At 38.4% G+C, this 27,908-nt stretch overlaps 1 protein-coding gene across 1 annotated transcript in view; it reads right to left on the bottom strand.

Moving 5' to 3' along the window:
• The window catches only part of PPP4R1 (protein phosphatase 4 regulatory subunit 1), a gene marked incomplete at its 5' end in the record, with an annotated part of 56,184 nt that extends 35,382 nt beyond the window's left edge, over positions 1-20,802 (bottom strand). The window contains 3 exons of the mRNA XM_082499216.1: positions 11,286-11,392; positions 20,031-20,166; positions 20,760-20,802. Of these exons, the coding sequence (XP_082355342.1) occupies positions 11,286-11,392; positions 20,031-20,166; positions 20,760-20,802 (286 nt within the window). The remainder of the gene's footprint in view (positions 1-11,285; positions 11,393-20,030; positions 20,167-20,759) is intronic.
• Between the last annotated feature and the right edge of the window lie 7,106 nt (positions 20,803-27,908).

The following is a 27,908-nucleotide window of genomic DNA, read 5'->3' as shown; positions in this document are numbered from 1 at the left end:
ATCCTAGATAAATCAATACTGAATAGGTTTGCTGTTCATGACAATAAAGAAAATCTGTTCTGTTTCTCTTCCCAAAACATTAACAGGAGCACACAACAAAAGCTTTTTTATTTAAACTTCAGATGTTCTGAATCATGCACAGCTCGAACTCCATAAGCAATACACACATCCTGAAATTAGTATTGAAGAAGACAGATCCTTAAGAAGACTACTCAAAATCATGTGAAAGTTTTAGCAGACTTGAATTAATGAAAGCAAACAGATAAAAAAAGGCTGAATTACAGTTTGGTGAACACTATGTCTATAGCACTAAACATGACGGTTGACCAAAATAAGCACCTGCAAATAGGACAAACATAATAGTTAATGAGATCATTAATTCCACATATAATATTAATGCGAGGAAAGGAAATAATACTTTTTGCCATTTTTTTCTAAAAAACACAGAGTCAGTGAATAAAATGTTACCATCGTCCATCTAAGTTTATAATTTCAGTCTAATCTCCTATTGGGAGCTTGCAGCACCTCCTACTGTTAAAGCTGCCTCGTACTTCCTATCATAGTAACTCACCTTTCGCTTCCTTATAAAAATTTGCCAGAGAACTCCTTAGAATACAAGATAGCATAAGCTGCAATTCTTCATTAGGATGAAGTTTTCTCGGAGAAAAAAAAATATAAAACACACGCAAAAAATTCCCTACCCAAACCCAAAGTAGATCAGCTGTTTTCAAGACTAAAGCTGGCAAAACCATCTATTTTCTTCCTATGTTGAATTCTGGTCCTCTTATCTGACAAGGCCTAGCTTCTTCACTTCTGGAAGAAGGGCTTGAAATGTGCCAGATAAAGGAGTCCCTTTACATTTCAACATGGTTTTTCCCATCTGTGTGAAAACCTACCCAAAGGTGGCTGAGCTAAGAGGCCTTGAAAATACCCTCCATTTGCACCTGCCCAGTAGCTGACAGAGAGCACAGCAACTACAGATCGCAGAGTCCTTCCTTGCCAAACACGTTTTGAGATGGAGAAAGTCATCACCCCTGTAGACAGAATGTACACAGCCCCTCTCCCAAGAGGGACTCTTTTGAAAAGGCTACAGATGGGAAACAGCAGAATGAGGAACCACCAGGCTGGGTAAGGAGGGATGAAGGGCTGAGAGGTGAGTGACAAGGAGATAAAACTAGCAACTAAAGGGAAGGGAGACTGAAACCTGCTGGACAAGAAACTGGAACCAGGGCCCAATGCCAGTGCTGGAGGGACTCGCTCCCACCTTTCCCATAAGGCTGTTATTTCAAAACATGCCCAGGACATGATCTAAGGGTACAAGAGGCTTGTGTCACAACACTTATCACTAGGAGCTTGTTCTCACATCTTAGGACCGCTGCCTCATTCCTTGCAGCAGACAGAAGGTGACTGATGTGGAGAGGGCAGAGCAGAGCAGGAGAGAGGAACAGAAATTTGGCTGAGGCTGCATGTTTGGCAGCAGTTCTTAAATCGTTTCCAAATTTGCTTCAGGCAGTTCCCACCCTCCCAAACCCAAAAATTGCTGCTGGCCTTTCCATTATGTCAATGCAACTGTTCATGCAGCCAGACTACAAACTCTATCAAATAACTGATCTGGCTGACACAGCTTTTGCCCCACCACAGCAGCATGATTAAACAGCAAGAACTGGCACTTAGATTGGTCTCCCTGTGCAATCACACATTTCCCTCAAGTAGCAGAACTATCTGATGATGGAAGCAAACAAGTGATGGTAAGAGGGTGCAGGAACTGCTTCCTGTAATATCACCATCAAAATAGAGTGAATGGGGTGGCTGACACCCCAGAGGGCTGTGCTGCCATCCAGCGTGACATGGACAGGCTGGAGAGCTGGGCAGAGAAGAACCTGATGAGGTTCAACAAAAGCAAGTGCAAGGTCCTGCACCTGGGGAGGAAGAATGCAAAGCACCAGTACAAGTTAGGGGCGGACCTGCTGGAAAGTAGTTCTGAGGAGAAGGATCTGGGGGTCATGGTAGACAGTAAATTATCCATGGCCCAGCGATGTGCCTTTGCTGCCAAAAAGGCCAATGGAATCCTGGGCTGCATAGGGAAGAATGTGGCCAGGAGGTCGAGGGAGGTCATTCTCCCCCTCTACTCGGCACTGGTGAGGCCACTGGTGTCCAGTTTTGGGCTGCCCAGTTCAAGAGGGACAGGGAACTGCTGGAGCGAGTCCAGCGAAGAGCAACTAAGATGGTTAAGGGCTTGGAGCATCTCCCTTATGAGGAAAGGCTGGGAGAGCTGGGACTCTTTAGCCTGGAGAAGAGAAGGGTGAGGGGAGACCTTATTATTGTTCACAAGTATCTAAAGGGTGGGTTGAAGGAGGATGGAGCCAGGCTCTTTTCAATGGTTCCCAGTAACAGGACGAGGGGTAATGGGCACAAGTTAGAACACAGGAAGTTCCATTCAAATACACGGAAAAACTTCTTTACGGTGAGGGTGACAGAGCACTGGCACAGGCTGCCCAGGGAGGTGTTGGAGTCCCCTTCTCTGGAGATTTTCAAGACCCCCCCTGGATGCAGTCCTGAGTAATGTACTCTAGGCAATCCTGCTTTAGCAGGGGAGTTGGACTAGATGATCTCTAGAGGTCCCTTCCAACTCTGAAAATTCCGTGATTCCGTGATCCATGAAGTAAAATGCTGAGAAATGCGATTTGTTCCTTTGCCTCATGGGAAGCTGTGCAAAATGCTCAAGTCAAAACTCTTCACAGAGTAATTGCACACTACTCATTTGATTGCAGTCCGAACTCTGTGTCTTCACTGCTGAAGAAATACCCCCACTGCAATCAAAGCCAACAAGAATTCTATATTAAGCATATCAATAGCTATGTATAAACTTTCAGACATTATGCACTCAAAAGTGGGCAGACCATTTTCATTTTATTACCTCTACAGTTTGCCCACCCACTGGTAAAGCAATGGCAACACTCCCTTTCCCTAAATTGTCAAGGCTTGCTGTGAAATTGAGTTCATACATTTCTTTATGAAGCACTCCAGTAAGAGAGCAATGAGTACCAAAAACATAATATCCTTTTTTCTTCAGAACAGGGTTCATCTATTATGTAGCACTTAAAGACAGTGGCCACACTACCCGATAATATTGAAGAGCTGCTCCCGTAAAGTGAGCCCCCTTCTTTCTGAGCTACTAAGTAAGCTCTGGCTTTGTGAGGATCACAAGACAGACGAGATGATGCAATTAAAGATTTGAAAAATTCATGCCCAGGAACAAATTAGAACTCTGAAGTCACCTTAGTTCTTACATTCCTTAACTTTTAAGTACATGGCTCTGCAATCTTAGTAAGGTCAATTCAAACCAAGAAACAAACCAACACTGTGTATGTAACTGGTGATGTAACGCAACACCGTAATTCACTATCAAAAAGCCATTTGTGCTCTTCTGGGGAATTACTGCTGCTATGCAAGAAACTGAACCTTATGCTTACCAATTTAGATAAGAGCTCAATTCTTCCAAATGCTGAAGCATATGTTCCAGCGCGTACTGAATAGAGCCTAATCTCGCAGTCTGATGGGGTTACAGTAGAGGGTTTTTTGCATTATGTTTCCTGAAGACCCAAGCAACACCACCAAAAATTTCCACTAAAGATTTTGGATTCCCTTCATCCATTCCTCAGCTTTGCCTTTAACTTAGATGGGTGGCATCTCCAAATACAGGTTCCAGCAGTCTTCAATACTACAATATCTGTCTGCCATTTCAGTTTAAACTTTTCTGTTGTTTATAGCTAAATTTATGGTTTGGTCATCAACACAGTGAACAGAGCATGGCAGTATCAGTTAAAATTATTACACACAGCTTCTTAAAGAATCAGCTCATCCAGCTGATTAATATATCTGTATTATATATTTTTTGCACTGTACAATACAGTCAGGACCAGGCTTTCACACAGTATAAACAAAATCTGGGTGGAGAATTTTGCTTCACATCAAGACTGAAAGTTTCTATTTTAGGCACCCTGGAAAATCACTGTGTACAATTACATTCTACATAACATTTGCTTGGAACAGTATTTTTCCGTTTGGCAGAGGAAGTATTTTTAAGTGCTCTTTTTAAACTATCTCCTGAAGGTAGAAATCTATGCCTTAAAGTAGCAGGCTACTAGAAAAAAAAGTTGCAACCTGTGAAAAGAAAAAAAATTGAAAAGAAATATTAATATAAAAAGTTAGACCTCAGAAATAAACTCATACTTTTTTTTTTCTCATTCATTAGCACTTTGCTTCATTCTATCAGGTCTTGTGTATCTTCTAGATACAAAATTATACTGAACTGAGTTTTAGAAATCAAGCAAAACTAAAAGAAGGAGAGGAGAAAGTGAAAATAACTCCCATGTCTTCTGTTCATGAAATGACTTTGAAAAGAAGTTGCCAGAATATAATGAAACCATTCTACCTCTCTCGATTTCCAGACTACATGAAACTAGCAATTGTCATGGTTTAGGCCGAACCAGCCACCGGGTGAGTGATAGATGCTCCCCCTACCTCTCTTCAGAGGCAGAGGAGGGAAAGACTTATGAGCTTAGAAGGAACTAAACTACCTTGATGAAATATTAATAATAAAATAAAAAGAAAATAATGAAATATACACAAAACCTAATCAAGCTCCCAGGATGACAATCACGTAACTGGGTGGCACTGGGGAAGTCCCAGACTGGACTCAGTGATGGATGGGAACTGGATTCTGGATCGGGATCAAAGGCAGATGAACAAACAGAGTCCTCCTCAGACACTGGCCACTGAAGAAAGAGGGCTGACCCATTGATCCGTCAGCTTTTATACTGAGCATGATGCAGATGGGATGGAATACCCTGTCAGCCATGTTTGGGTCACCTGTCCTGTCCTCTCCTCCCTGCAGGTGGGACCTAGCTATGCTTTTCCATTTCTGACCCTCCAATGGGGCAAATAACAAAGTTAGCTGCCCTTGGTTGTTACAGCAATAAGTATAAGCAAGAGTCTCTCTGCATACCATTCCTTGGTATAAACATAGGTCTTACCACACTGAGAGCGAACAGTGTCTGCACAATATGCTGTTAGTTTCAGTAGTTCAAAGAGGCCCAGCTAAAAAGTAAAGTTACTGAACAAAACTTGTCCTGTTTTACCTCAAACCAGGACAGCACTATATTCCAACCAACATCCCCAGAACCTGGAGAGACTTTAATCTGCACACACCAACCTTCAGTTTTAGCTATTTCACAAATCACCGTTTAAATCAACATCCCAAACTGATTCCAAAATCGTAGAAGTAATTAACTGTTCCCTCCCCACTCATGAAAACACACTTAAATTTCCCCTAGAATTTGACACCATCTCTCATGTAAGCAAAATGCCAACATACTCATCTAGCTACTCCTAGCACATACGCCTAGCTTTCCTATATAAATGTGTATGTTTGTTTCATTCCTGCTGAGGCTTCAGTTCACCCTATATTCTACTTCAGCTATGAGAAAGTAAAGCACCACGGTTAGCTGTATACTGGAAATTAAAAGTGGATTATTGCAGAGCTGCACAGTATAATATGAACTAATTGCTCCAGAACAGTTATTTGTAAATGAAGTAATTATTCCAGGGCCAGCTCGCAACTAGATTTATTTCACAATAGCTTGTTCTGCAACAACATACAGTATTTAGAAGAAATTCTGCAAAGCTTTCATTATCCCAAAATGACCATTCTGGAATACAAGCAGCAGCCAATTTCCCCTGCATTTTGAGGGGCTGTAAGGTTTTTGTGTTGTAAAAGCATACGTGAAGAACAACTACTGATGTTAACACTGCTTTAACTGATTATTTTGATGAATGTTTTAAGTACACCTGAATATAAATAATATTAATATATATTATTTATATTAGGGTTTAATATTAATAATATTAATATATTATTTAATAAGGGTCGTGAGTGAGAAGGTGTAAGTGCATAGCTTTGAATTCACACTTTCATTCTTTAAAAAAAATATTGGTGAAAGGCAAATGAAAATATTTATTTACTTGTGCTAGAGAGAAACAAGCAGTGCAGAAAACACCTTCATGCCCTTCCCCCTGTACAGATCCCCATTTCTGTATTCAGCCTGAATATAAGGTCCACAGCATACTAAGATGCCAATCTGCCCACAGCATGGCAATAATACTGGATTTGTATACATGCCTATTCTCAAACTAAGCGTCATTTGTATGACCAAAGACAAAGTTTAAATAAATTCTAGAGTTTACCAACTCAAACTTTTTCTATCCCCATCTTTCCCAAATAGAACTTTTCCTTCCCCTCTTTTTTTTTTTTTCCTTCTGGTGTCATCCAAATTCTCCCTTTTGATTCCTTTCATTTCCCATTCCACCTGTCCCTCCAAATTTCCTACCTTTTTTGAAGACAAAAGAAAATCTAGGCAAGTGAAAATACACTGTAACCAGAGCCCATCCCTTTTAGCTTAGGAGTCCATCAGAAAGAAGACTGATGTGTTTGATATGTGTGCTGCTTCAGTAGTCAGGTTCTTTTCTCTTACTAACCAGAAATGGACTTCATTACTGACCAGCAGAGCGAGGAGCGAAATACAGACTAATGAGACAGGGTAAAGTCACTATTAGTCATCCATCAGATGTGTGGAGAGACAAAAGAGGACCACATCCAGCAAAGGAAAAAATTCTTAGTGTAGCAGGACATGGGAGAAGAGGTATGGAAAATCCAGAAACATGAAGACAGAGGGAAGAAAAAAACACAGTGGAGCTATTGACATCTGGAAAAGGCAAATATCAGCATTCCCATTAAGACTGCTTATATATGAAGATTTTGTTAAATGAAATGCTGTAATAAGTGTATTCGCCAGGTATTGTTGGTATCTCTCACTATATCAACAGCAGTAATTGAAATGGTCTTACTAACATAGGTTAAGCATGCTATTAAGCAATTAAGGTTGTGAGGCCATGCACATTAAGACTGATTATACAGCTTCAAAACTTAATGACCAATTAGTCTAATAATTGTTTTTTAAAATCAGTTTCTTTTTCAAACTGCATTCACAACTGATTCTATATAGTAAAGGGACTACTTTTCATTCCGGAGAAAAAAAAATTCTAGTTGGTTATATTCAAGCAAATAAGCACCAGTTCTCCAGGAAGTTGTCCCCCTCCCCATCATTTCTTTAGAAAGATACCTATATGCATCTATTTCATAGTACACCAAAATACCACATATATTTCAGAAATGAAGATACAGACTCTCCCTCTAAAAGAACCCTCAGAAAATGAAATTTAAAGTTTTCAGTGCCCAGTTTTGCAAGGACATTTATGAAAAATGTCAGTAATGCAATAATTCTGGCTAAGGCTAACTTTCAAGGCCAATTAATTGTACTTGTGTGCACAGTGATGAAGCCTTATATCATCGGATAAGCCATTCACAAGCTGGCACCAAAAAAAAAGTCTGAATAAAACTAATTTACTCAAGTGAAAAAGACAGACATAAGGGCCTTGTTCAAGCTCACAAGTCTGTGGCTAGTCTATGTTTGAGAATGAAGAAGGCACAGCTGTTTTAACACAAAGATAAGCACTTTATCACTAATGAGGGTTTATAGGGGATAAGTTAACATTTGCCAAGCACCAAGCTTCTATGCCAAGCTGCTTCTTGGCTTGCATAAGTTCAATGACACTACAAAAACATCTAAGTGGGAAGCCATAACCAACATCCCTAAAGAAACAGAGAAATTACAAAGTGATTGAACAGCAGATTCAAAAGCAATGCAAGGTAGCACCTTTCTTACCACAGCTGTAACTATTCTAGGGAACTTGCTACCAAAGACAGTAGGGAAGGCCAGAGTTCAGAAGGACTGAAAAATACCCAAATCCCACAGCAAAATCACAGACTTAGCAGTAACATCCAACTACAGCAATGAAGAAAAACACTGAAGAAAATAAGCCTTCCAAACAACTGAAATTTGGAGAAAAAGTTGCTTTGGCAAGTAAGGGGTTTGGATGTGGCAGATTATTCCCCAACTGCCACTGATGGGTTTTGTCCACTGGAACAGCTATTCTGTGCTGCCATTTACATACAGCAGGACATGATACCAGGGAACAGCAATTCCTGTGTTCCACTAACACTGGGAGCAGCTCATTTCCAATATCACCTGAAGTGGGTATTTTTTCCCAGTAGAAACATACTGGTGATCTTAAGGCTGCAAAGCCACACGTAACGTGGAACAAATTCATTAGAGTCCAAACTGCACTGTCAGGAGAAGACCCACTTTATATCATTGCTATATGTAGTTACGCAACAGTAGTCATAACTCTCCTTCACAAAATACCTTTCACTACAACTTGCTGCCTGTCCATCTGCAACCTGCAAACTGGCTATTGACAGAGAGAAGTTAAAACACCACTTCGTATTCTTTAGGTATAAGCAATACTTAATTCCTCCTCCCCAAAGAAACTTTCATAAATTGGTGATATTAACAGTATATTACTCAGAGTCCAAATGAACTCTCACCAAAAGCTATTGCTTTGAGAAATTTTTGTCAACAGTTTTTTAAAAACAGTTTTAGAGCTGATATTTGCCTTTGCCATGATGCCTCAGAAAATTCATGTCATGGCTAGCCAGTTTGTATGTCAAGATCTGTGTCAATCATACCAAACCAGTCTCATGATTTTTTTTGTGCCTTCCACCCTACAATCATATATTTAGACCCAGATCTTTTTCTAGTAAATATTAACTTTTATTTCACATTAATGCAGTGCTTAGCATAACAAAGATGACATTTAGCTTCTTAAAGTATTATCACAGTATATGAATAATAATCATTTACATCCCCCCCCAAACACAAACAAAAAAGCCCCAAAACAAATGAAACCCCCCAAAAAACCCTAAACTTGTTTCTTTTTCAAGCAAAGACCATGTCTGAAAAATAAGCCCACCTGCACAGCTTCTGAAATTGCAAGGTATTAACAGGACAGAGGACTGCTTAGGCAACTTTAGGACAGTTGGTATTTCTGGTTCACTGCCGTACCCATACTTTAGATAACAGCAGCAGTAGCACAAAGAGAGCATGGATATTGTGTACCCCAGGTACATTCTTCAATTCAAACCTCATTATACCCACTACTGACAAAAAAAGAAGAGCACCTTGCTTTCTGTGGCATGATGTGACAAGACATATACCTCCCTATGTTAAAAAATAGGCATAAGACTAATGAGTATCACCTATTAGAAATGAGAAGACCTGTACATAGTTTAGTTTGACTTCCCAGTTTGTTTTTATTTTTCTTTATTTATGCATTTAAACATGAAGGCTTGAGTCCAGGATGGCTCTAACCATACAAATATCTGGCTCTAACCAAGCAAGTCAAAACGCACAGATACTTTTATGTTTTCTTATTCCAAACTCAGTTATTTTTTTTGTTTTACAGAACAAGTTGGAAAAAATATGATAAATGGGAAAAAGTATCAGATGAGAGAAAAATGAAAAACAAGTCTAGTAATAGCAACCTTAACAAAAAACAAAACAGGAAAAAAAACCACAAAAATAAACCCCCCAAACAAAAAACGAACAAAACCCACTGTGGTGCAGTTCGAATAATAGTCAAGCACATATATTAAGAAGATACAAAGTAGATTTAGTTCCCTACAAAATTTTCACATGGTTTAAGACACGAGGATATTCTAATAACCTGTCTTACAGAAACAGGCTAAGTCCAATACTGCAAATGCTCGAGGCACAAAAATCAGTCAAGTTTGCAGAAATGTAATTTGTGGGGCAGCTATAGAATCCAGTGCTACTAGTTTGGCAGATCTGAGACAACTTCTACAACGCAGGAAAAGCCTGAAATGCTGCTTTTACAGACGCTGAGAAAATATCAACCCTGACTAAAAACGTACCCCACCCTTGCTAAAGGAAACAGATTGATTTGAGCTCAACTCTTGGCTTTCATTACATTTCTATCTAAACAAACTTCAATTTCACACACTGATTGTCACCAATGAAAAGCCTAAGGCTAAAAGTTGCTGCACGAGGCCATTTTTCCCAGGACACATCTGTCCTATTTTCCAAACTTTAAATGAAACCTCAGAAAGTTTCTGATGCTCAGAACTGCTAACATGATCACACAAACAAGCACCACATATCCAAATTTCAGAACCGGAGCTTTGCTAGGAAAGCACTCTTGAAACAGTAGCAAACCACTGTTCTCAAATACAGATTTAATCTTAAATGAACAGAGACTTTTTTTTCCCCTTCTTAAAGAATTACTTACAGAAGAGCTTACAACAGGCTATTTCCTGGCTAAACAGGATATTCCCTCAGAAAAATAAAAACGTGCACTTTAAGTGAAGACAGTAATGACAGAATAACAGAAATGAGAAGAATGACTGTTTACCCTCGGAAAGCATTATGTTCTGTAATTCTGGAAAAAGGGAGAAAAACTAACAGACATTAAACAGAAGAAATATTTTCTTCTCATACAAGACTTAATACAAATTTCTCTCCATAGCACTCCTACAGTGACAAAAGAATGATCTTCAGATTCTCCCTGATGTTTTGCCTCTAAAGCCTTCCTTCTTCCTTCTGGTGCTCCAACTGTATCAGCTACGTTGAAATCAAGCCCTTAAAATTCTAGATTGAAGATCTAGATTGCAGCTCTGTCCACACCATTTTCCCACCGCTTTTTAAGCACTCCTTTTCTTTCATATTTGCTTTTCATTCTTCTCCTGGTTTTGCCTTTTATTCCAAACACCCAGTAGTCTTAATATATTCACAAACAAAAGCCCCTCTATATCTACAGAGCCCTCCTACTCATTACTTATATCTGCATCTTGCTTACCAATTTCTGCTGCCTCTCTTAACTTCACAACTGGTTGCCCAAAAGGGAACAACTTCACCATTTAAATTCTATCAAAACTAATGAGAGTTTTGCACAATTGTTTTACAAGGTTCTTTTCAAGGCAAGAAATTAATCTTTATCTACAAATCTAAAATAATCATGTAGATCTGCTGAGTAGCCAAAATACATAATAAAAAGTTACTCAAAAATGTACTGATGGAAAGTGGTAATCCTACATTTTGAAGGGGCTTAATTCTGTTGAGGAAAATAGTAAAGATCCCCGCAAAGATAACTGAGTTAGCAAAATGAAATTTTATAGTGTTTTATTGCATTCGCAGAAGCCTAGTTTGAATACTGAAGACGAGAAGGAACATACTGGTCCTGTGCTGAACACAGATTCAGCAGTTCTGACCTTCACTCATTAACCCAGTAAAACGTTTAATGCTACCTACCTGAATCATCAGCTAATCTGCTGATCCTCTCCAACACAGCAATACAATCTCTCTCATCATCACTGACTTCCTTCAAAGTGTCCAGCAAACTTCGAGCCACCATTTGCCTAGTTTACAAGAAAGATTAAAAATTAGCATTATTTGTGTCCAGAAATACAGCCAAATCAAAGAGTTATGCAACCATACAAGTTTCTTAAACCAAACAGTAAAATTTTACATAGATTCACCTTTAACTCAGCAAATTTAGTTAGTCCTGCTTTGGGAATTCTTAATTCTGATACCTGGTGTAATCCTAAAGAACTGTTAATTTTAAATGTAACATTAGAAGTACCCCTTTGGTTTACAAGGATAAGGGAAACCAGCCACAAATATAAAAAAAAACAGTAATCATCCACCAAGTGGGCAAACAGAAGATGAATGTTAGGAAGTCAGTGTCAGCCTTCATCCTTACTTCTTAATTCCCTAACTTGTTCCATACAAAGCAAGACAACACCACTATTTGCAGAACAGTTTTAAACAGAATTATGCACTTATTTCACAAAAAAAAAGCATGAACACTCAAGCTGAAGATTTCCATACCAACTGTGATGTTTAGAAGCTAAACTTCATTCAAATGCTATATAGAGCAATGGGTATATACTGTGAAAATAAAATATAGTATCCCGTGTGTGCCTGGTACATACATTAAGCGAAGCAGAAATGAAACGTTAAGAAAATATGAAACAAGTCAGGATCAACTCAGTTACTACTTCTAATGCATGAGAAAATTTTCTAAGGATTAACTTGTTAGTGATAAGACACAGTCAAATTTGGGGGTTTGTCCTCTAAGGTTCTGTTGCAGCCTGTGTTACAAAGTCATACCCGTCAACTACCTGGACAGCCCTAAATGTTAAGTTTTTAAACAATGCAGCTGGCAATGTATGGCAATCAACCTTTCTCCTCAACAACAGCCTGCAATGGCATAACTCTTGTTTTTATCACCTTTTTGGACAATGTGGGTTGAACATCAGAGAGCTAGCAGGATTATCCCACCAGTTGAATGGGCTAAGAAACAGTGTCCAACATGCTGCTAGCTCTTTTACTGCCCCAGAGCAATTTATCAAAATGCTGAAGCAGCAAGGGTCAAGTGCCAGATATTTCCAGAACTAACTGACAGAAACACTCTTAGGATGTAGCCTAGATATAAGCACTGCTGGCAAACAGCAGTGCTGTAGACGAGAGCAGAAGCATAGCTAAACTTGATCATGTTCACTACAGTGAGTGGAAGCAATGGTCACAAACTGGTAAGAAACAGATGGTTACATTCCTAATGTACAGGGGAAGGTTGAGAACTTTACAATTCCATGCAATCGGAGAAATGCAGTAGGTTTTCATGAATTCCCAAAGCTAAGCTGACATTTCTGTTTTCTCAAACTGAAGATCAGCAATTTAAATATTTCACATCGGTCACTTGCAAAACTATCTTAAACTAAACTGTTTTGACATACAGATGAACAAAATCCTCTAAAAAGCAAACTACAAAAAACCCATTTGCCTTTAACAAACTTCCTCTCCCTTACTCTTTTCAACTTCATAAAAGTGCAACATCTCTCAGCAAAGATCTTGATATGCGGTTCGAAGTTCAGCTATCAAAATCCTAATGGAGGGAAACAGACTATGTGACACACTAACCTAGAAGCAGAGTTGACTTGGTCTTTTAAAGGGCTGGACACCTCTGAAAAGAGAAGAGGAACAGATGAAGCATGTTTCATAAACCAGCCTGCCCGGATGCATGTGTCTCCTACATATTAAACGTAAGCTTGGAAAGCAAGAGACTAGTAAACTGACCCACTAAGTTGGCCTCAGCAAGTAAGGAACCACAATAAACAGCACTACATCCCATCAGGCTCCTGGGAACTATGGAATGGCTCCCTACTATGCTGTGAGTTTTGAGAAGACTCTCATCTCTTCATAGAGCTTTATTAGCAGTATCCTGAACTGTGATGGCTGGATCCCACAGCAAGTCTTTGCTAGTACCTGTGAGCTTGACAGATGGCTATACAGAAATAACCACCCTGTAAGCTGAAGGCCAGAAACCTTATTTACATTCAAGACAAGGAGATGAAAATGCAAATCCTAACCTAAAGTAGATATGACTTATTATTAAAACCACTCAAAGCTAAGAAAGGACATTCAACTTCTCTGGACTAAAGGTAGGAGATGCCCCCCACCTGCATCCAGGTGCTATTTTCCTCCTTGGCTTGTAAGAGAATCAATGGATCTACTTTTACGTTTAGCAGATTCTGATAAAAAGCATTACAACAGCAAACAAAAGGGCAAGCTAAGCACACTTTAGAAAACGTAACTGGGTAGGCAGCCAGTGATGACAGGGTAATCTCTGAACTCCATCCATCCAGTGTTCTGGGAGACGACATCCACTCATGTACTCCAAATATTATGGGCTCTGACCTAGTTCTGCCACTATTCTCAGCAATCTGTCAAAATTCTTCTTGTGCCTCCAAGGCACAAACATAGGACACAGAGCTAAACCTACCTCGCATTTGCAACAGGCTGAGAGCCCACATATAGGCAACTAATGCAGAATGACTCGAGCCCTGCAAGCTTACACTTCAACATGCTCCGCTTACTGTAAAGTAGAGAGTAAGCGAGGGTCCCTGGTGCCCTGTCTAGCAGTCTCACCTTCTTCTCATGCAAGCATTGACAGTTGAGCTACAAAAAGCATTCAACAGAGGACTGCAATGAACTATTAATGCACAGTAGTATAACATAAAGCAAGCAGTAGTTCGCCCGGCAACTTGCCAGGTGAGTATTTGTGAAATTGTAACAGAGCTCTGAAGGATGAGATGTCTGGTCTAGACACAAACAAAACAACAAAAATAGGCAGACAGGCTTCATGCTCAAGAGGCAAGAAAATACCTCCTGTGACAGGGAAAAAGAAGAGCAGGTTTCCTCTAGGGATAATGACATCATGTCCCCATACACTGCATTCTAACAGGGAATCAGATTCCTCCAAGTACGTATGTGACAGAAATGACTCCACCAACATTAATAGTGACAATATAAGTGATTTTAATGGCGTACATTCTGTTACTATACATTACTCCTGGTTATCAGGGCATGATGTGGGGCTACAATTAATGGTTTCTTGCCATTTCCCACTTGCCACCGGCTTGGGTTTCTGCAGTGCTTGCCTCTAATGAGATACCAAGCTCCACTAAGAACTTCTACCTTTACACATTCTCAGTGCCATCAGAGCTGTCTTCGTTGCAACAACTACCAGAATTGCATCTTCTTGCCCATTCAGTCAGATCTCCTACCAGATTCCTCCAGGTCCAAAGAAACTTTTGCTAGTTGCTCTGGAAAGTGAAGCTTCAAATCAGTAACCTTAGAGCTGTGAACTTGCAAAGAAAATTATTTATTCACCATACGTGTCTTTGGTATACCACTGCCACCTATGCAATGCATCTATTTATCCATTAAATAGCTTACAGGGCAAAGAAAGGGCAGAGATCAAAGGCTGGAATGCAGCATACAGTACAAGCGCTTCAGCTATTATGTGCAGAAGTGGCAGATAATTATCAAAGTTCAAATTTTCATGAGCATGCATGGGGAGAACTTGTCCAATAGTAGCAAACCTGATAGTTAGGGCATCTTGTAGGCACCCTTCACTGCAATTAGCAGCAGGATAAAATGTGCATAGATTACAAACATCCTGCCTTTATGTCCACATGTTGGGGACAGATATTTTGAAGACTCTGCACACAGAGACATAATTAGGATTTGTGACAATATACTCGGAGAAGACCTATGAAAAAAAGAAAAAAAAAAAAAAAAATCTTTGCTTGGCTCATTCAAACTCCTTTGACCTTACTTGGAATCAATACTGGGAGTTCTAAGTGGTACAATTACTGTCTACCAATAACCATCATTAACCCTTCAATAAATTTGTACTGTAGAATTTAAATGAGTTCATCTGCACAAGGAGCACATTTAACTAGTAAGCATATGTTGAAAGAAAAAAAAAAAGACTTTTTTTCTTCGCCCATTTTTGCAGAATTTCTAAATCAAGATTAGATGACATTTCATGTTTAAGTGAATATTGGTGATAGAACTCAGTTTGTCACTGTTTTCCCCAAACAATCTCAGAAGATATTCTGAATAAAATCCCAATTTTGAAATCAACATCTTTGCACCCTTCTTAAGAAGAAAAGCTAAACACGCAGAGGTGCATTCAGTGTTGCTGAAGTAATTAAGACTTCTCTTAGTGCTTTAGGAAAATTCTGTCCTTTGACAGTTCAGCTTCTATCATTTTAACATGCACTTACAAGGTAAACTGTCTCAATCTATATTGTGAAAGCAAAACTTAAGTAATTTATTTGGTATGCACATATCTGCAAATTTGTGTGCAAAAATATGCAGTTTGAGGTTTGTTTCATTATTACTAAATTTTATTCTTTGACATACAGTGGGCTCAAAGGCTGAAACATGAAAAAAGAGGAGAGTTAGAAATTAGGAGAAATAACCTAATTTATCCTAAAATGATAAGAAGTGTCCCAGTCAGAATGAATGCCCCTGTAGTTTCACCTGTATGACTTTGGCATTTCCTTATTGTCAATACTCAACTGCCAACTCTCAAAAAGAGAAAGTTTACACTGGGCTATGCTGCATAGGCAGAAGGAAAGTGAGTGGGGAGAAAAAACCCTGCAGCTGTGGATAACCAAATTCTCAATTAGCTTGTTGGTTATAACCTGATCATACCTAAATGAAAATAAGGCAAGTTAATTTCTTACATTTAAGAAAGGTCTTGATAAGGTTCTCAACATCCCACTAAACATACTGTCTTACAGAGGTTTTTGATAATGCATTACAGCACAGAGGGATGAAAACAGCATTCTTCTGTTTTACTGGAGATATTTTCTGCATGCAAGTCCTATTTTTTAAATATACAGTAAAATAACATTCTTGACCCCACAAAAGGGAGTGGAGAACTGGGAAGGCTTATGATATAGCCCCGATACATCTAAAAAATTATCATTACCCTTAATTCCTTGGAAAGAAATTGATTTCTCAGTTTCTGCAACAGAGCATACGTTCTAAAAGCTTCTAGACTATTTTCTATAGTCACAGACATGTAAACTCAAGGTTTATATTGTGACTGTTGGAGTCAGGAATCAGATAACCACATTAAGACAATTCATTGCAACAGGTGGTACAGCCTCTTTTCTGATGCTAATCTCTCTTCCATCTGGACTCAAGGTAGTCAAGAAGACTACCTTTTGCTGACCATATCAGAAACCACGTCTGTGCTGTGAAGTCAGAAGAGCATATCTTCTAGTCAAAAAAGACAAGTTACCCAGAATGCTTTAGGCCAAATTCTCACCTACACTGTAGAGAGCAAAAGTGCTACCGATAAGCTTGTACGTGAGCACACACACCTAAGCTTAATCCCTCTTTGAGATCCAATATATCCTCAGTTACTGCTGAGTGCTGCTCTATGCATATTTTGAAGTTAAGCTACTTAAAAAGAAAATAATTCAAAAGACATCAGGTATTCTCCCAAGGGAAAAGCAAAGAAGTACTTCAGAACACAAAGCAGCATGGCAAGAGGATAGCTTAAAAATATCTACATTGATAGCCAAGACTGATCATACTGATGAATGAGAGTCTGCTGCCAAGATCTGCTTTGGTTTGAAGAGAAAGGGCAATAACAATTCCTCAAAAAGTAGGTTGATCAGAAGGAAGGGTCTGTTGTTCAGGAACTGCCTCACTATTCAAACAGATCTATTGGCAAGTGTTGTATACTTCTGAGCCTTCTTAACGAGGAATTGAAGAAAGTTAACAGCAATAAGGTTAGGAAAACCCACAAGGGATTCTTAAAAGGAGAAGAGACTAAAGCTCTGCTCCAATCTACATCAGCAATTGTTTTTTAAAGCAAATAGCAAAAGGGAATCCTCATCTATGCACACATGCACACACATTAGTGCTACCAGACACAAGAAGACCTTGCATTTCAGGGTGATGGTCTTGGCTTTCTGCTCGGCATCTACTCTTGCTGAAATATGATACTGGATTATTAAGGCATATGCTAGAGATGCTTCTCAAATCCAGTCTGGAGGCTGCCTCTTCATTAATAAAACCATAACCAGAGTCCCACTTGCCTTGGTTTTCAGATACAAGAGAGGTCATTTATTGTAATATTTGTTAGGTTCCCTTCCATTCTCATAGACTGAGACAACATCTGTGGTGCTGATCAGCAACACTTAAAACAGTGAGGATGTAGACCATAACATGCCAAAAATTGTCACACAGCAACTCCTTCCACAATTTCAAAAGCTGTTAAAGGACTCCCTACTGCACTCTTTTTTTCAGCTCATCCTGTCAAAAATCATACATATTTAAATGAAGAAGCCAATTCCTACTTGCAAATTCAAGTCTAATCTGCTAAAATTTCTTAGGATGCAGACATAGATCCATTTCTATCTCAGAGCAACTGGCTCTGGCCTTCATACACCAGCTGAGAAATCATGACTGCTCAAGGAATCCACTCAAAGGAGAGTAGGCTTTTGTAACAATTGTTAAAAAAATCACTTTGCTTTAATCATTCAATATAATCACACAGTGCAAATGTGTGATTACCTATGATACATATGTAGATTACTAAGCAGATAGAAAATGATAATAAAAACATATGCAAAGAGAAATAATACTTAAAATGAAATTTGAAGATTTTTTAAAAAAAACTACCCCACACTAAAAGCAAATTTATCCATTTAAAGAAAAAAAATGCAGGCTCAAGGTCACCGAAACAACCGAAACATTATTAACTCAATCATAATACAAAATAATGTTAAACTACATATAAGTAATTGGATGTGATTATACTATACGAAGAGATATAAATTAAATTACATTTAAGTTGTCTATTCTTATCTTTACCCTATTAAATGCTCCAGTTCATCTGTCCAGCAAAAATCTCTCCAATTATTCCGGACACTGACTAATGCTGAATCATCATAAACCTGCAATAGTTACTCACTATCACTTATAGTGATACAACCGCTACTCACAGTTATACCAATAATGGTTATCATATTCTATTTCCTATGTTTTCTTACGCTACATAACACAGTAGGCCTACAAAGAGAGGTAGGATTAAACAACATGTTTATACCAGGAAAGGAAAAAAAACCAAACCACACAAACAAGCGAACACAAAAAAACCCAGGAAAAACTATAGCTACTCCACCCATATTCCCCTGCAGAAAAGCACAGGCAATCAGAGGACGTATAAAGCTGTACAGCATCATCAAAAAGTTTTCAAGCTTATGCATGCCCCACACCCCATGCAATCCATACTGAGAGACTCAGACATTGTTTTCTTGAACAGGCAAGTAAAATATTAGGACCACTATTATTTTTTAAAATTCAAGTCACACAACTCGAGTTTCTGAGTTTGTTTTACACCCTACTGGCTTTTATTACATAATTGTCACTTATAGCCCTAAAGGCTCCTCTTCCCTTCCTCCCTATGAACAAACACACAAAAACTTTCTCCTGGTTGGCAAATTGCTGATTTCATCTCAAATCATAAAATACTATAATCTTTTGATTTCAGGAAAACAAAAATTTTTAAAATCAGGTATTTCAGAACTAATTTATGCATACAGATTTATGCAGCTTATAAGAGAAAACATCCCGTAACTGTTAACTTCTGTTCAATTAGAATGAAAACCTGCCAAATGAGGGATGCTCATACATGTAGTATAGAATTTAAAGTATATATCACATGACTAAAGCTAAATCATTACAGAGCTCAGGCCATCAACAACAAAATAGAGGCTAACCTACAGGGTGGTTGATCATAGACTTATCTTCTGCATACTACTGAATTAAGAATTCAACGTAAAAGCAAACACGTTTTATTAAATATTTACTTGGAGCCCAAACAAAACTATGTTAAAACACCAGAAAAACTCAACCTTAACATATTTTATACATTTCTGTGATCTTGTAACTGTTTGCAGTTACAGTTAAAATAAGTGTTGGTTTTGAATTTCTCCATTCCATTGCAGAGTGCGTCTGTACAGGGTATGGGGTGTGGGGCGTGTCCGTTTGAAGTATGCTACAATAACTGTGCTTTTAAATGAAAAAACTAGCTTAGTGGCATTACAGAAATAAAAAGGGGAAAATAAAGACCACAATATTAACTGGATAAGATATGACTTTCTTTTCATCAGTTTTTCATTTTCAATAACCAGAAGCAGCAATACTCAGACTGTAAACTATGGATGAGGGTGATCCTGCAGAACATTTCTTGGGTTCCTCTGGCAATCTACAGTGCTGTTCATTATCCTCTCCTGACCCTTCATGAAATATTTTATTAAAGTCACTTTCCACACAGAGTTATGGATACAGTTTACTATTATCTTCTAGTCCTGTGTCAACAGGAATGTTAGCATCCACAAAAAACCTAGAAGAATGTGACCCAATTAATGAAAAAGTTCAAGAAGTCCTTAACTACAGTTGCTTAAAAGGTAAGCGAATGTTCTTCTGTTATCATTAATATATTGCTCTCTGTAAGTAAGAGTATGAGCAAACAGAAGGAGGAATGGAAACTGAAGAATTTTGTAAAGTTATTGGGTTTTTTTAAATTATTTGTATTTCATGCAAATTAACTGCAGTCAGATTTGAAACAGGTGAATAGTTTGCATACCGTTAGCCAGACAGGACATTTAAAAAGCATACCTGTTAAATATGTTCTCACTTGCAGCGTACTTGTCCAGTCTTCCCAAAGGCGTCAACATTTCATCTTGTGAGACAAAGTCCAGGGCTGAAGGTATAATAATCACATCAGACTCTGAGCTGTAGTCATCCACACCAACTATCAGAGACATCAGAAATATTCCTTATAATCAAAGTAGTTTAACACTAAAATGATGTCTGTTGTTGGTCTGAAATACAGAAGTCTAGGCAAGGTCCCATTGACAATATGTTTACTAACTGCACTACATCGTTTACCCCTAGCTTTCCCCAACCCCCAGAAAGCCTTTTTATGCAAGAATGATTGATTACATATAGATTGGACTAAATGGATTTTGAGTAGTTTTCTTTAAATTCCCAAATATGATGTTTCACTAAACATGCAAGGTTTATGATACTTTTAGCTGACAAACACTATTTCTATACCTTATATTTTTATTAAGCAAATGACTTTTAGCTAATTCTGAAGTCAGCTTTTTGAAGATGCATAGACTAAAGTCATAGGGGCAATTACCCAGAGGTAAAGAGTTAATACATCATCATCTAACAGAACAAAAAAGAAGTTTTTTTTTAAAAAAGGAAAATCTAAATTAAGCATGTTAAAAAGTTCAGATGTGTGCTGCTATATCTGACTACCAATTAAAAGAGGCACAATTCTCCTACTGCATAACTATTAACCAGCAGGTCAATAGGGAACTTCATATAAACAGATACCTTTATCAACATGAAACCAGAATGAAATGGAAAAGGGGGCCATCCCTGCTCAGCAGAGCTGCTTAAAGAATTAGGATTTGAACTACCACCTTTTCTGTCTTCAATATGCCCTCTAAACCGCTTGAAAACTCAGTCCCATAACAAACACCTTAGCCCGCAAGTGCAATCGCTTATTTACTAGTATTACAAATGCATTCACTTATTTGCAAGAACTATCCCAGGTCATCTGCTTTACTCCTGAAAATACAACACTACAGCAGACTACAACTATTCATCAGCCTAGACAAGTTTCTCCAAAAGCCTTTTCAAAACTAAGTAATAGGGATGGATAAAAGACAGACAGATCTAGAACTCCAACAATGATTTCTTAAGAAGCAAACTCTATAGAGGAAAGAAAATAAGATTATTGTCCTCTTACCTTCCATACAATTATAATGTTACATAAATTGGTTATCAAACATTGTATCATTATCTTCAACATTCAGAATACACAAGCAACTACAATTTTCTGACTGTCTTCCTAAATATATTTCAAATGTCAAAAGATTTAACACCAAATTCTCCACAAGAGTAATATTTTTAGATCTAAGCTGAGTTAATAGCATCCCTTTACCAACAAACTAATTCCCCCATTTTCTAGGTAGAGAATCAATGGACAATTGGTCATAAATAAATCCCATCCCTGGAGGAGGGTCCAAATTCTGCAGTTGCCGACAGGACACAAAATCCTTGCCAGAGATCAAATGAAGAAGTGATGGGAAAAGAGCAAGGGCGTAAGAAGAATCTGGAAGACAGGGGCAAGGAAGAAAGCGTGCTAGGAACTGGGAGACAAAGCAGATAGAAGAGCAATTTGGGGAGAGGCACTAGTGCTCTTGGATATGTCTAAGACAGAGGATAACAAACTGCAGGGGGAGGAAGGGAAGGCTCAAAAAAGGTCATCTGCAGAAAGCTATTGCAGCACAAAGGGAAAGCACTTAGTAACCCCAGGTTTACACAACTGTTTGAACCTGTGTTTGGTTTGAATTTGTGGGTTTGGTTGTTGGGTTTTTTTGGTTGGTTCATTGTTTTTTTGCAAGAATGTTTTATTTTCACAGGAAAGGTGGGGGAAGGTAAAAAAGCACACATGATGCAAGTTAAGATTTTATGCCAGGTTAAGTTAATAAGGAACAAGCTACATCCTTTGACAGACTCATAGGCCTTTAATCAAACCCATTGATTCAACTAAAAGCAGAGGTTTTCCTGCGTTTATAGTTATGCCATGCACCTTTCTCACACAGACTAGTCTTTTTAGAATAGACTATTTCAGTTGAAGGGACCTAGAATGATCACCTAGTCCAACTGTCTGAGCAATTCAGGGCTGACCAGAAGCTAAAGCATGTTATTAAGGGCATTGTCTAAATGTCTTTTAAACATTGACAGGCTTGGGGCATCGACCACCTCTCTAGGAAGCCTGTTCCAGTGTTTGAACACCCTCTCGGCAAAGAAATGCTTCCTAATGTCCACTCTAAACCTCCCCTGGCACAGCTTTGAACCATTACCACATGTGCTATCACTGGATCCCTGGGAGAAGAGATTAACACCTCCCTCTCCACATGCCCTCCTCAGGAAGCTGTAGAGAGCAATGAGGTCACCCCTCAGCCTCCTTTTCTCCAAACTGGACAAACCCAAAGTCCTTAGCTGCTCCTCATAGAACATTTAATTGTATGTGAGCTCCTACTGTCAGAGGTCCAACTCAAGACATACTATGAAGCAACAAACATGTTCTGCAGCATCCACACATGAAATAAGTTACACAGATACTCCTTATTACAGGAAATTAATTGCAATAATTATAGGGGGGTTTGTATAATTATAATTGCACCCTTCACTAGGGAGCTAAACTACTATCAGATCAATTTCTAAACTACAGAACTTAAATTAATTAAGTTGTGACATAACCAACTGGGGAGAAAAAAGAACATCACTAATATTCAGTGAAATTAATTCTATGACAGGGTCCTATTTTCAAATTTGTTGATCATACTATAAATCTAAAAGCATAAATTGATGGAACTATGTCAAAATATCAACATAATTATTGTCACTAGTTATTTTTACTTAGCCATCAAGTGCACAAATAAAAAAAATAACTGCTGACCATTATATCAACCACCACTAGTTTTACTTCCTCCATTTCTCTGCTCTCAACCTGAACCTTATGTTCTATGCTCCTCAGTTTCCCCTCTATTCTCCCCCAATACTCCTACAGTGAGCAGTCCAACATAGATTCATCTTAGACAGCGCAGAACATGGGAACTGCTCACTCTATATGTCTTAACACGTAAACATGCAAAGTTGACTAGATGACTAATGCCTTTGATTTAGTAAACTGAATGTTCTGATAATTTTGCCTCGTGAAATTAGTTAAGTCAAACAAACTCCTCAATCTATTCTATATCAGATGTAAATGTCAATGATAAATTGTAAGCAGCTGTTCATATTTCTATCTGTTTGATGTCTCCTACTAATTTGAACAGGAAGTGAGGTGTGTGGATTCGACCCTGTTGTATTTGTGCACTGTGAAATTAAGTTTTGCACTACATTGGGCCTGAAGTGCATCTCAGCTCATCGTCACAAGAGTTCATTAAAATGGCAGCAACCTGATAAACACAACACTAATAGCAACAGGGAAGAGAGAGGTGATAAAAATAAATCAATCGGTACATGAACAGTATATAGTTCCTTTAAAGTATTACAGGTATCACAGGTATCTTACACATTCTTTTTCACTTTCAACACCAAGACACCAATCCAAGTGAAAAGCGGCATCAGCCCAGTAGAATTCCCATTCTAACAAAGCCCCTCACGTGGATATTCATCTTTAACTTGCCCCAAATATGATTCACCAACAATCTAACTACTCCTCATCTAAAAATGTATAAAACCCATACTTTATTATTCAATAAACCAAGTCACTTTGATATTACCTACACTTAGAAGGTTATTCCAAAAGAGCTATCCAAAAGGCTGTTAGCTAAATATTTCCTCTTCAGCCCTCTGCTTTCCATCCAACTTTGAGCACTTGCCCAAGTAGCACAGGACCTTTTGTAAATTTTACAAATGCAAAAAACACCCTTGAACACAAGTATACTGGTTTTGGCTGGGATAGAATTAAAATTCTTCACTTTTTCAAACCAGTACAAATAAATTGGAACCAAATGCTCAGAAGGCATCTAAGACACAAGACATCACTGAAAACTAATGCAAGTTCAGAGCCTAAGCACCTTTTAATCTGGTCTTACATGTTCACACCATCATGCAAAAGAAGTAGAGCTAAGAAACTAGAAGTTTCTATTAAAATGCCCTATCCCAGCAGTTTAAAGTCACTAGTGGTGATGAGAGGAGGAACAATAACTGGACAACAGTGTGAAAAGCAACCACAGTGCACCTATTTTCTGTCCACATAAGCACCAAAGCAGAGCAAAATGAATAAATGCATTAATTTATCTAGAGTAAGTAGTTTGCAAATTTTTCTTCAAAACTCTACACCACTACCACCAAACACAAGGCAGCATCACATAGCAAAATAAGCACTGGATTTTGTTTCCATATTTGACTATCGCTGACCTGTTGTAAGACACATGCCAAGCAACTCCTCTTACTGTACCTTCATTTTCCTGTCCAATCATTTGTTTGACTGTTTTTTGTAGAAGTTGTTCAGGCTTGTCTATCTATCTTGCATCTGGTCCATACTGTACCAAGAGTATATTAACACTACCTGCATTAAGTTCTCCTGTTTCCCTTAAGTTCTCCTCTGTTTTATGGCAAGGATGCAACAATTACTTGCCACAATTATTAACTAACATGGACCATATAGCAATCTTGCTGAGACAGACTATGTTTAAAGATGCTTAGTCAACCATTGACAAGCTTGGTTGACCACACAACAACAAAACAGAAGTCCATTTAAAACTTAAACCCCTATAAAACTAGTCTATAGGCCAATTTTCAAGTAAGCTGATTTTTCTACTACTTATCTTCATAGTATCTTTCACAAAGATCGTGATCACATTGTGTCTTTTACAGACAAGTGCACAAGAACATATTTGAAAAAAATAATTACTATTTTTCTTTTCTTTCGTAATGCATGAACTCTTTGCCATAGACTGTTCAGTAGCAAGGTCTACATGTATTCTTTTTGTTCTTCTGTATCTGCTACATGGTTGATGGCAGAAACATATTTTCCCTTATTTTGACATGGAAACTCCATAACAAGATGACAGGTACTCTAAAGATGAGCACTTTTCATTTCTTAAAGCTGAGCCATAAATAATTTTGAAGATTCCAAGATTTTCAACTAATATTACAGTTCCCTCATTTTATCTTCTGCATTCTCAGAATGCAGAGAATCCAAAGCATTCTCAAGATCTATCAAGAAGTTTCTATGGCAGTTGTTACAGATATACCTAGTAAAATGGACTAATTTCTATTCAACTGTAGTACAGGCTATTTGCTGCAGTCTACATCAATTGCTACCATAAGCACGTCCAGGTTAATACAGCTATTATGTGCACAAAGAACTTCGTTCTGTTCTGCTATTCAAGCAAGCAATTTTTCTATTTAATTGTAAATTAAAAATAGCAGTCCTACAAGCCCAAACATTTGGTATCATAATCACAAAATAACAGCAGCAAATTTTGTTCTAAGTCACCATCCTCTATGCTAGGAAAGAATAAATTCACCTTACATTCAGATTTCTGCAGAACACAAGTAGTGTTCTCAGCCCTTCAATATTGTAAATACATTCCTTTCCATCTCATTTTCCAAGAGAAGTATCATTTTGCATCTTGATGTTTTGCAAAGAGAAATCCACCTCAGCACGAGCATGGAAGCTAAACATCTATATTTGTCCACAGCTAGGAACTTACTACCCTTACCCTTTCATAGTGCATTATATTCCAGTCTGGTTCCGCAGTGACATCACAGACCAAAGCCTCAGTTGTGCATCATTTGCTACCACAAATTTACTGCACTGCCTCAGTAACATTAACCAACAGCTATTGCAATGACAGTTACACAAATATTACAAAATCCATTTGCAATGCTGAGTTCCATCATCTTGCCTGCCAGATCCATGTATCACTCACTGGTGACTATATATCCCACTCTTGGAAAAATCAGTTCCCACTTTCTAAGACACTTAAAAATATATCAACTTTGTTCTCCTGCTGTAGTCTGAGACTGAAAATACAAATGAGATGCCACACATTTACTCTGATATTGCAAATGTTTTCAGAGAAAAAATGCAAGTTTAGCCAGTGTGTTATTTTACTCAGCAAAATTAAAAAACAGGTGAAAAAAAATTATAAAAGGGATCTGCAAGTGATAATCTTAGATTCCAGTCTGTCGACCATATTAGCAAATATATGAATCACACATCCCTTTCTCTGCCTCTCTCCAAAATTTCCCATTCAAACATGGAGCACTGTCCATCTTAAGCCTCTTACGAATGCAGCGAGGTCATCACATCTGAATACATAGACTTTGTTGTCTGTGCTCCAAGTTTGGTGGGACTGGGTTTGGGGGTAGGGGAGAGGGAGGAGAGAGGTAGAAGCAAGGAAGAAGATAAGAAGGGGGAAATGCAAAGCAGCTATGATGCAAAGCTGCTGTGCTAACAGAAAGGCTTACTGCATGAGCCCCTACATACCACTTTGATAGCAGAGCTTGCCAAGAGCTTGAAGCACAGACAGAGCAAACCCTTTAAAATAATGCTATGGTACAGGCTTGGGGGCGATCATTTAGCAGATGAAAGAAAAATGCAGGAATCAAAATCAGCAGCTATTTACATAGAGAACTTATGCAAGTATGGTACAGCAAATTTAAAAGACCCACTAGACTAAACATAACAGACTAAAAGAATATTTTCATTTAGCAAAGGCCTTCAAAAAAAGATATAGTTATCAAGCATGCCAAAGGAGTTGCATTTCTCAAACATCGGAGGAAATAAAGAGTGATAAAAAAATTCTTTAAGCAACAAGGACAGGTGCAGCTACAGACAAATGTGTGTCTTCAAGGCATACACAAGCAGCACTGAAAATCCTGATTTGCTCTGAAACAAAGGAATAGTTCTGTCTCATATTGCTCACTAGTCATTTATTTGCACAACAGCGGAATGCTTCTTCTACCAGTTAATGGTTTGACCCGCAACAAAAGCTGATCCAGAGGAAACTGAAACAAAGAGGAGGACATCCAAGCTACCAGTTAAAACAATCAACAGTTTATATTTTGTCCACCAATTTCCTGTTGGGACCATGTCACGCCCATCACCATGGTGCTCAAGTCCTCTGCTGTTTAATTCCCTATCTTCTGCTGCTTAAGTCCCTATCTTTTACCTTTTCCAAACAACTGCATGCAATTAAGAATTGTGGAATGAGGCTGGAGTGAAGCAAAAGTCAGCTAGTACAAGCAGGAAGTTCCTCTAAGGCACTTTTTTCTCCTCTACAAGCTCCTTACAGTCAAAGAAAAGTATCCACCCCTCTCTGCAGAGCACTGCTGCTTGTGGGGTTTTTGATTGGCTCAGTGACTGACTGATAATTTTGTAGCACTACAAAAAGAATTCCACTTCATCTTCAACCAAGATGTTCCCCCTGGTCCTACCATGACAGGACAAATCCATTCACTGCTCTTGGGACCCTAAATGGGTAACTGGTAAACACAAAAACATCAAGTTCAAACTACATATGATTTAACCTTGGACTAAGTGAAAGGGAAAGCATTAGGAAGCAAGCAGTTAAAGCTAAAATGCTCCAAAGGCTTGTGCTAACTTTGCAATCCTGATGTGACACCAGGAGTTAACACACCAACTGCTCCATTTGAATCAAGTGTTGCTCCACTGTGCAGTTACTTAGACTGGTTCAGTCACAGTAACTGAAACACATTTACTGGGGCTAAACGATGCAGAGAAGGCAAGTTCTGACTCGTACATCCATAATCAATAAAACATGGCTTTGCAACATAAATCACTTTGAATTTCCTAACTGTAATTCTCCTCTCTCCACTTAAACCCCAGACAACGCTCTTGAGACTTTGATAGCATTCAAAACTCTTGGGTGGTATAAGCCTTAGTGTTTCCTGAGCTTTCAGAGGTGGAAATTCTTTCTGCAACCCTCC

Source organism: Vanellus vanellus, assembly GCF_965231255.1.
Source record: "Vanellus vanellus genome assembly, chromosome: 2".
NCBI classification, from domain to species: domain Eukaryota; kingdom Metazoa; phylum Chordata; class Aves; order Charadriiformes; family Charadriidae; genus Vanellus; species Vanellus vanellus.
The sequence above is the reverse complement of the archived record's forward strand: the minus strand, read 5'-3'. Positions and strand labels throughout refer to the sequence as shown.